At 35.1% G+C, this 11,059-nt stretch overlaps 1 protein-coding gene across 11 annotated transcripts in view; it reads left to right on the forward strand.

Annotated features, from left to right (window-relative positions):
* Cntln (centlein, centrosomal protein) overlaps nt 1–11,059 on the forward strand; it is a gene marked incomplete at its 5' end in the record, with an annotated part of 307,086 nt that overhangs the window by 66,678 nt on the left and 229,349 nt on the right. For all 11 annotated transcript variants that reach the window (XR_001234816.1, XR_001234817.1, XR_001234818.1 and 8 more), the window contains 1 exon segment: nt 2,578–2,711. Coding sequence is in view for 8 of the 11 variants with exons in the window: in XM_013516378.1 (XP_013371832.1) it covers nt 2,578–2,711 (134 nt within the window).

Here is an 11,059-nt window from a genome sequence, read left to right on the forward strand (position 1 = left end):
TTTTTTTTGGTTTTTTCTCTGGTACCGGGAACCGAACTCATGACCTTGCGCTTGCCAGGCAGGCGCTTTTGCCGCTGAGCTAAATCCCCAGCCCCATGTTCCTGTTTTTTTTTTCCTCCCATTTCTGACTTGGATAAAAGATCATACAAATTTCATAAAAAGTTACTCTTTTATTGAAAGTTTCTTAGATCCTTCTTTTAAACTTGCAGGACTGAGTACAGTGTTTTTGTGAGTAGGTTTTAAATGATTTAATTTATTGATATTTATTAAATATTTCTTTAACTTTTTTTTTGTTATTGTTACTGGGAATCAGACTCAGGACCTTGTGCTTGCCAGAGAGGCACTTGTGCCACTGAGCAATATCCCCAGCCCCTCATTAACTTTTAAAACTTTTCTTGTGTTATTTCCTTTAAATTTTTTCATTTAAAATTGGTATTATAGTCATGTGACTCAAACCTGACCACAGTTTACCGTGGAAAATGGTAAGAGGTTTCACTTTAACACACTATTGTTCTGAAGAGGTCTTCATCCAGAGAAAAGCTGTTTTCTGCCAAGTACCTCGGGAACATGACTACTTTGCCTGGCTTTAGATTTGGGTTAGTTGACCTTCCAAAAAGGAAAACTCAAGCTGGAATTCTGTTTTAAGGCTGTACTCAGAAATGCATTTTTCTCTTTTATTTTGTTCCCTTCTTTAAATATTTAGAAGTAGAAATGAAGTTCTGTTACTTTTAAATAATTCTGGTAATTTAGATTTTTCATTTGAATGTTTTTCTAGGTGTTTAAGCTTTTTGGAAACCTTGTCTGGGTATTTTCCCAAAATTTAAAAATGTCTGTTATATCTGTCTGAAACAGATATCTAAATCTTTGTTCTCAAATTAGTCCTGTCCGTATCCTCTGTACAGTGGCAAATGTGTTCATCGTGTGCTCAGGCCATATCCATGGGACACATCTTTGATTCCTGGCTTTATCTTGCTGTCACAGGGATGACTTACCAACAGTGTTCGTCATTTCTGTCTTTAGAATATGTCTCACATCTTGATCTTTGCCTCTGTCAGCTTTGGTTGGATTATTTGATTGGTTGGGTTCAGTAGCTTTTGTCTTTCTGTTTCTGCTTTGACACCAGTTACCCCAATGTTAACTTGTCCTTTTAAGACACTTTTGGTATTCCTGGCACTTTAGGGTCCTAAGTCTGAGAGAAATCTTCAGTGCCTGGGGTTCCGTGTTCACCTCTGATATTTAACAAAAGTCCGACGGGATCATGAGATGGGCAGCTTTCACTGATCCTGCCTATGGTCGTGTAAAAAATACCTTTTGTGTCCTCAGCCCACAGGCACAAAAGTCCTCCCCTTCCTCCCTTCCTCCCTTCTTCCCTCCCTTCTTTCTCCTTTCCATAGTTCCCAGGTTCATTTGCCAACTCTGAGTTATTATCCTGCCAAGCCTTACCACTGGGCTGAGTCCTAATTACCTCTAAAGAGTTCAACTTCTAGCAGCTTTAAGAAGAGTAAGTAGAGCACAGAGACAGAAACATTTTCGCTTGACTCTCATCATTTCTTGTCAGATCCATTGGCGTAATTATTTTCATACTGTGAAGGGAAAAAAGTTCTTCCTCTCTTCCTTCATTGTTTCCTTTCTTCTTTTTCTCCCTTACTTCTTTTCTTTATGTATCAGCTTATGTAAGTATCTGTCATTCCTTCTTGGAACTGAATGGGAATTACTAGTTCTTATTTAGCAGTCTAATGCTCATTTTTAGTGTTAGTGAATATATGGTGTTTATGTGAGCAAACTCTATTTAGATATTATTTAATTTTTCAAAAAATAATACAAATGCACATGTTTTTAAAAACAGAAGTATGACCTCAACATTTAAAATTTATTCTGCATGAACTTAGAGAATGGTCAGAAGGAAAAGGCCAAATTTGAAGAACTTTGGCTAAAATTTCATCATAATCAAGAGAGCAGAGCATGGTCTGAGTCTCAAACCTTGGAAAATGTTTTGATATGTTTACAATACTTTTTTTTTTCTTTTTTTCTTTTTTGAGAAGGGGTCTCCCTGTGCAGTTCAGGTTGGGCTTGAGCTCACTTTGTAACCCAGGCTGGTCTCGAACTTGCAATGATCCTCTTGCTTCAGCCTCCCAAGTGCTGGGATTACAGGTGTGCGCCACCACACCTGGCTGTTCTTTCTTTTTTGAGTATATTTGTGTGTATACACTTGAAAAGAGGAAACAATGAAATGAGGTAATCACTTTTTCTATTTATGTAATTGAACTCATCTTTCATTTACTGAAATAAAATTTTACAATATGGTCTGTATTACAATTTTAGTAACTAAATTTCTATGCAAGCTTTCAAGTTTTGTCACTTTAAATTCTTAGTTTTGACAGCAGGAAGCTATGATGCATTTTTTGTTTCTGAGAAAAAGTCTATGACTTGTACAAAATTACAATTTGTTCTTTTTTTTTTAATCTAGTGAAAAAAATTAAAAGTTTTCATTTTTTTGTTCATTTTGTAGAATAGTAAAGTATAACTTGTGTTTCATGTGTGTTATGTTTAACTGTAATGTAAATGCTCTAATTTCAGGCCTTTGAAGATAATTTAATTGAAGCAAGGAAAGAAATTGAAGTATCAAAGAGTAAATGTGATGCTCTGTCATTACAGTTGAACAGTAAACAGACTGAACTTTTGCAAAAGGATGTGGATATTTCCTTGGTCAGGCAAGTGTATGCGGTTTGTAAGTCAACATCATAGAAATGTCATTAGTCATTCAGTATGATGGCATTTGTGTTTATTATTAATGCTCCCTAATGACAGTGATGTATCTTTATTGGGTATATATGTTTATGCATTGGAAATATGGGATTGTGCGTACTCAACTGGGAATATTTTGCCAGTATGAATGGAGGTCCACGCTATTGAGAGAACATAGTCAAGGAGTAGTCTTGTTTCAGTTTTTAACAAGTGTCTTAATCACTTTCCTTCTTGCTCAGAAAGTACTGAACACCTGTAACTTAAAGGAAGAGCAGTTTCTTTTGGCCAAATGTCATACAGTCCGTGGTCACTGGCTCCAGGGCAGAAGCAGCATGGCAGAGGGACACAGTAGATGAAAGCTGAGTATGTCTACTACTTTCACGGTAGATGAAAGCAGAGGGGGCTGGGGATGTAGCTCAGCGGCACAGCGCCTGCCTGGCAAGCGCAATGTCGTGAGTTCGATTCCCGGTACTGGAGAAAAACCAAAAAAAAAAAAAAAAAAAAAAAAAAAAAAAAAAGAAAGCAGAGGAAGAAGCTGGTTGCTGGGTGGGGAGAGATACCCATAGCGGTCACCATCGCAGGAGACACTTCTTTGCTCCAGACCCCACTTCCTAACGGCAGGGTAGCTGCGCTGCCCTCATGATCTGCTCACCTTCCACATACATGAGGCTTTTGGGGCCAGTTTAGATCTGAACTGTAGCACAAGGGTAATACTTTGATTCGTTATTCCTTTTCAAATTCCTAGCTATGTGTTATATAGCATTCATATTGTAATAAATAATAATTAAAAATGAGATTTTGGATTTTTATTTTATTATGTTCTATACTGGTTTAGCTTGTGAAATATTCTTTCTGTATTAGCATATTTAATTTTGCTGCTCATAAAGTGGGATTACTTGAAAAAGTACAACTAAGATGATATGTTTTTAAATGTTTTAAAATACGTTAAGACTACCTACTTATTAACTTTATACTTACTTTGATTTGAAAATAGTGTTAGTATAAATTAGTACAGAAGTTTTCTTGGTTAGCAAACTAATGTTTGTATCCACATATATACATAATATGCATGCACACTGTGTGTATGTGCACACAGTAGTACCTCGGTTTATGAACTTGATTTGTTTTACAATTTTGGGGGGCTGGGGATTTAGCTCAGCGGCACAGCGCCTGCCTGGCAAGCGCAAGGTCGTGAGTTTGGTTCCTAGTCCTGGAGAAAAACCAAAAAAAAAAAAAAATTTGGGAAAGGTGGCTGCATTTGTGTTTGTGTGGGGAGAATGGCCATGGTCGTGTTTGTTACCTGATGTGGAGTTTGTGAATTGAAGCAAAATTTTGCCAAATACTTTTCTTTGTAACCTGAATTGTTTGCAAGCAGGTATGTTTGAAATTGATGGTGTGGTTTTAAAAGTATATGGTAAACTTAATTCTATTATTTATTTTAATTTGAATTTTAAAAGTTAGTGTATCTGAGATGATGAAAATCATTGTCAGTGTGATACACATTGGGATAGAAATATTTTGGTAAATCTGAGCTGTGAATTCTTTTCATTTTAGTGGGCTTTGGTAAGTGAGTCAATTTTGTGTTATATGTCAGGTACTTTTGATAGTTCTGATCAAATAAAATTTTATAAATTTATGCCTTTGTGAATTTAGTTTGAATGAAGAACTATTTACTGAAATCAGTAAAATTAAAATGATTTATAATTTTAAAAAATCCCTATATCATATTTTAAAAGCTTTCCAAAGGGAGAGAAGTATTTATTTTCTAATGATAAACTGGTTGGATTATCAATTCATGTTGTAATTTTTGTATTTAAAATTTTTTATTTTGCTGGGGATTGAACTCTCAGTTTCACATGTTAGATGAGTGCTACATTACTGAGCTATACCCACAGCTTCCTAATTTTTTAAGGTTAATCATTTAACCAAGACAGAAAGTACTTTATTTATTTATTTTTTGGTCTTTCTTGAGACAGGGTCTCATCTCAGTATGCAGTTCAGGCTGGTCTTGAACTCACTTTATAGCCCGAGTGCTGGAATTATAGGTGTGTGCCACCACTCCCAACCCGAAAAGTATTTTAAATAAGAATAGAGTTTTAGACTTGGAAGAAATGTTGGAATTACTTATTTCTATCCTTTTCTTAATAAGATAATTATAACTTTTATATTTTGATACCTTTAGTTTCAAAGTTTTTCATACTTTTCAAGATTCCTGTTTTCATTTTGTGTTTTTTAAGATGATTTTGTATGTTGAGTTGAAATTTCCCTATTTTACAATAGCTATCCATTTACTTCAGTTTTATTATCTGCAGAATCTGAGATAACCCAGCCTAGTTCTAATACAGAGTACTTCTAGTAGTAGGTGGTAGTTTCAGTGACATATTTCTTTCAATGATTACCATTATTTCTTTTAGAAATCCTTCTTGTATATCTCATAGATGTTACAGTGTTTTGGGTTTTCTTTCTGAATGTATTCCATATTGTTAATATCCATGTTATTAATACTCTTAAAACATAACATCTAGAACTATTCAAAATAGTCCAACAGTATCTTTTCCATTTTAGAATATGAATATAAGGCTATTGAATGAAATGTGATTTCCCTTTAGGGTAGATTGTAGTGTGAAATACATGGGAATAGAGTAGTTCTGTTTTCTGCTAAATTTTATCCCAGTTTATTACTTAAATTTGGTGTATTGCAAGATGTCTGTAGTGTTTCTCCTGAGTTATCTCCATAACAGTTACCTGTTAGATATACTATGTTTCATATACTTTTTATTTCATTGAATGGGGTAATTATGATAAACATTACTTTACTGAATCTGTGTGTTGTACTCGAGACACACAGAGCTGTAATTGTGCAAAAGTCTAGGAATATCTTTATTTGGATACACTTTTCCTACTTGATAAATGATGATCTAGCTCTGTTTGTATATTTATTTCTTTACACTCACAATCATTTATATTTTATTGAATATTTAATCAATATATATTAGTCACATCCTGTTCCTGGGACAAAATACCCGAGATGCACAGTTTAAAGTGTGAGAAGTATATTTGGCTCATGGTTTTCAGAAGATTCATTTGTGGCTGTTTGGTCCAAGAAAGAACATCATGGTGGAGGAATATGGTGGGAAAATGCTGTCACTGCAAGACAGCCAAGAAAGGGAAAGAGAGAGAGAAGAAGAAGGAGGGGCTGGGACAGGGGGAGGGGAAGGGAGAGTGAGCATTAGGATATGAGTATACCCATCCAAGCCACTTTCCTAGTCACCCACCTCCAACCAGGTTCCATTTCCTAATACCCCATTCAGCTACTGAATTCATCAATAGATGAATTTACTGATGAGTGTTGCTCTCCCATGGTACAGTCACCTTCCCAACACATGAGACTTACTGGGGATATTTTAGATCTAAACCAAACTACCATATTACTCACTGTGCTATGTGATACTTTGTAACCACCCCAAATGTGTTTTCCCCAGTTAGAATACAAATAAATGTGATAATACATGTGTGTAATATATATAAACATATGAATAATTTACCTATAAGTTGCATAAAACTGATAACCACTTACTGTGTCCAAACAAAACTTTTGCCCATATAGGTAGGGATTTTATAATTAAGGTGAAATTTTTTCAAGAAATTAATTATGAATCTGTGACAAATTGGAAGTTATCTGAGTGCACTCATAATATTGACTAGGAAAATTCTAAATTCAGAATCCTGAAGTTGGATTAATACATCTTAATTGTTGGTGTTCCTAAACACTCAGCAGAAGCAAATTATCTTGGAGAATGGTAAAACAATTCTGGACATAAAACTGTACCTACAGTTTTGCAAAATACAGAATCACAGTGTGCAGCATATTGTTATAAATAATGAATATGCATTAAGGAACAGATAACAAAGATACAGGAACTAGAAATTAAGGAAACAGACCTGATCACTAGCCTAAAATATGACAAAATTTCATAGAAGACATCAGATCAGAAATAATCTCTGAGGTAAATAAAGAAATGACAGCCATAATGAAAGAATTGCCCAGCACAACTAAAGATGATATAGATAAAAAAATAGAGGAACACAGAAAAATGAGGGAAACCTTGAATGAACATGATAGGAAAGAATTAGAATGCATGAAACAGGTCCAAAGAGATATCCAGGAAGCTTAAAATTCCATCAAAACCTGGCAAAACCACCTAAACAAAGCTGAAGATAGACTATCACACCTTGAAGATAGCATTGCAACCAATGATCATGAAAGGGAGGATCTCTTAAAAATAATATGGAACCAGGAAATAGCAATTGAACAGCTGTAGGATGACAAACAGAAAAAGTGTAAGATTAATAGGTGTCACTGACAGCAGGATTCAACACAAATGACATAAAAATACTATTTGCAAAAATAATAGCAGAAAATTTCCCAAGAATGATAAAAGACTCAGACATACTGTTCAATGAGGCATATACAACTCCAATTAGCTGTGACCAAAATAAATCTACACCTAGACATATAATAATCAAGATCCCAGAAGTTCAGCAAAAGAACAGAATATTAAAAGCTGTTAGACAAAAGAAACAGATAACCTATAAAGGAAAGCTCATCAGAATCATGGCAGATTTCTAGAAATAAGCCATCAGTTCAAGAAGAGCTTGGAGTAAAGTATTTTAGGTCCTGAAAGAAAACAATGTCTGACACAGATTGATGTACACAGCAAAACTATCTTTCAAAATTAATGCAGAAATAAAATATTTCTACAATGATGAAAAACTGAAGAAATTCATGAGCATCAAACCAACCCTACAAAGAGTACTAAAGGATATTCTAGAAAGAGATAAAAATGACCAAAATTTCAAGTGCAACAATAGAAAGGAACCAGCAAGCAATTAAACATAGGAGAAAATGAGGAACCAACAGCAGGAACATAACATGACAAAGATAAGCCAATATATATCAGTTATAACTATCAATGTAAATGATCTCAAGTCACCAATCAAAACAAAAAGACTGGCAGATTGGGTCAAGTAACAAAATCCAACAATATACTTATGTAAGAAACACATTTAACTCTAAAAGAAATTCATAGACTAAAAGTAAAAGGATGGAAAACAATACTCCATGTGACAGGAACCCAGAAAAAAGCCGATGTAGCTATTCTGTTTGCATACAGTGTGAACTTCAAGAATGATCAAAGGAGATAAGGTCACTACATACTTGTTAGGGAAAAACCACAAGGGGAAGAGATGACAGTCATAAATATCTATGCACCAAATACAGCAGGACCCAACTGTATAACACCAATTTTAACAGACATGAGAAATGAAATAAGCAATAACATGATCATAACAGGGGTCTTTAACACCCCATTGTCACAAAGAGGTAGATCAAGTAGACCAAAAAAAAAAAAAAAAAAATCAGCAAAGAAATAACAAAACTAAACCAAACCTGTGAACAAATGGACTTAGTAGACCTTTACAGAGTATTCCACCAAACAACATCGGAATACACATTCTTCTCAGCTGTACATGGGATGTTCTCTAAAATAGACTATGTGCTAGCACATAGGACATGCTTAAGTAAATGGAAAGGAATTGAAATTACCCCATCCATACGATCAGACCATAGTGCAGTGAAACTGAAAATTAATGACAAATGAAAATCAGAAAACCCCATAAACACATGGAAATTAAACAACACCCTCCTGAACAACCAATGGGTCACAGATGAAATTAAGAAATTAAACACTATTTATATCAAAGTAAAATGCAGATAAAACTTACAGGAACCTGTGGGATGCAATGAAAGCACTCCTCAGAGGGAAATATATAGTGGTAAATTCCCACATCAGGAAAACAGAATGAGAACAAATACTCTTTTTCTTTATATTAAAGAGAATTTTAAAAAAGAACAGTATCAAAATGCCAACAACATAGACATAACAAAAGAAAGCAAAAACAATAAGAATAATGCAGGGTTTCAGAACAAAATGATAGGGATTAACACTGATTGTTGTATTACATATTTTTATCTTCATCGAAATTGGTCAGATTGCCAGAAGTAAGAATGTAAGATTAATCAAAACATTAAGAGAATAAAAATAAAAACAAAAAAATTATAAATGATGCAAAGTTTCACCAAACAAGTTGATAGGAATTCAGAAATGGTTGTTATGTTGCATGTTGTTGTCTTCAGTTCATTTGTTCAGTTTACCTGATGTGATATAAGCATGCAAAATTGGTAAAACAAATAAATAAACACTAACCATTCCTTTCAATAAACCATTAGACATCAGCAGTACAGTTATCCCAGCTATCCTTCGGTATACATATCTATATTTTCCATTCATTCTTTCTTTCCTTTTCTCCATTCCCTAATCCCACTTGTTTCCCCTTTTGAGCAATTTCTTTCCATTTCCCAACATCTATTATATGTTTTGGGTTCCACTTACTCTTTCATGTTCCTACACTAGGGAGACAACATGAGGTCTACACATTTGGGTCTGATTTATTTCACTTATGAGTATGGTCTCTAGTTGCATCCATTTACCTATAAAAGCCTCAAGTTTATCTCTTTTTTTTTTTTTATAGCTGTGTAATACTTAACTGTATAAAAATACCACATTCTTTTTATCCATTCCTCATTTGATGGGTATTTGGGCTGTTTCCAAGATTTAGCTATGACAAATTGTGCTGCTATAACCTGGGGTGTATGGTGAGAGGCCTGTAGACACAGAATCAGGCAGTCCATGAACTGCAGACCCTGCAGTCCATGTCTGGCCTCTACCTTTGTTGTGAACTCCCTGGAGTCACAGGACCGAGTGGTCTGTGATCACACCACCAGTGCAGACTACTTGTGGTTCATACTTGTGCCCTGAGCTGATAGGGAACACTGGATCAGATTGTCTGTGACCTGATGACATCATAATTGGCATTTGGGAGAACCTGGGAGAACTAGGTAAAGTTCACCATTTGCAGGAAGAACCCAGACTAAGCAGCACACCTCAGCGGCCACCAGGAAAATTAGGGAAGTTAGTGACCTGTGCTGAGCTGCCAGGAAAGGGACTGAGTGCCTTACCACCAACATCAAACATTACAAGAAGAAGGACTAAAACGCAATCTCACAACTCAACCCTTCTCAGAACAAGTCCAGGAGACATTGACATAGGAGAACTTGGTAAACATACTCCTGAAATTGCTGACATGATTGCAGTGGAAGTGATGAAACAACTCTATCAGGCCATTGAAGAGATCAGATCAGAAATAATCTCTCAGGCAAAAAATGAAATGACAATAATAATGAAAGAACTGCTCAGCACATCTAAAGAAGAAACATTTAAAAAAATAGAAAAACATAGGCAATGGACAGAAATGTTAAATGAAAAATATAGAAATGAATTAGAACATATGAAGCAGATTCAAAGAGAGGCATATAGAACTCCAACTAACCATAACCAAAGTAAATATACCCAGACATATGATAGTCAAGATCCCAGATCCCCAGCAAAAGAACAGAACATTAAAAGCTGCTAGAGAAAAGAAACATTACCTATAAAGGAAAGCCTATCAGAATCATGGCAGACTTCTCAACACAAGCCATCCAACTGAGAAGAGCATGGAGCAAAGTATTATAGGTCCTGAGACAAAACAGCTTCCAGCCAAGACTGATGTACCCTGCCAAACTTTCCTTCAAATTCAGTGGAGAAATAAAATATTTTCACGACAAAGAACAACTGAAGAACTTCATGAGTGCCAAACCATTGTTGCAAAGAGTGCTAAAGATACTCTAGACAAACATGACTGCAATTTCAAGAACCACAGTAGAAAGGAACCGTCAAGAAGAGCAAGCAGTTAAACAGGTAGAAAAAGTAGGAAACCAACAGCAAGTAAATAACATAACAATGATAAGTGAACACATATGGGGTATAACCATAAAAGTAAATGGCCTCAATTCACCAGTCAAAAAAACAGACTAGCAGAGTGGATTAAAAAACAAAATCCAACGATATGCTTTATACAGGAAACACATTCTACTCAAAAGGAAATCCATAGACTGAAAGTCAAAGGATGGAAAACAACCCTCCATGCACCAGGAACCCAGAAAAAAGCAGGTGTAGCTATTCTGTTTGCAGACAATGTAAACTTCAAACTGACAATAATCAAAAGAGATGAAGGTCACTACATACTTGTCAGGGGAAAACTGCAAGAGAATGCATAAATGTTTAATCATAAACATTTATGCACCCAGTATTGGAGCACCAAACTGCATAAAACAAATCTTAACAGACATGAAAACTCATATAATTAATAACAC

The sequence above is a fragment of the Chinchilla lanigera genome, unplaced genomic scaffold (genome assembly GCF_000276665.1).
Source record: "Chinchilla lanigera isolate Chin_1 unplaced genomic scaffold, ChiLan1.0 scaffold00033, whole genome shotgun sequence".
NCBI classification, from domain to species: Eukaryota; Metazoa; Chordata; class Mammalia; order Rodentia; family Chinchillidae; genus Chinchilla; species Chinchilla lanigera.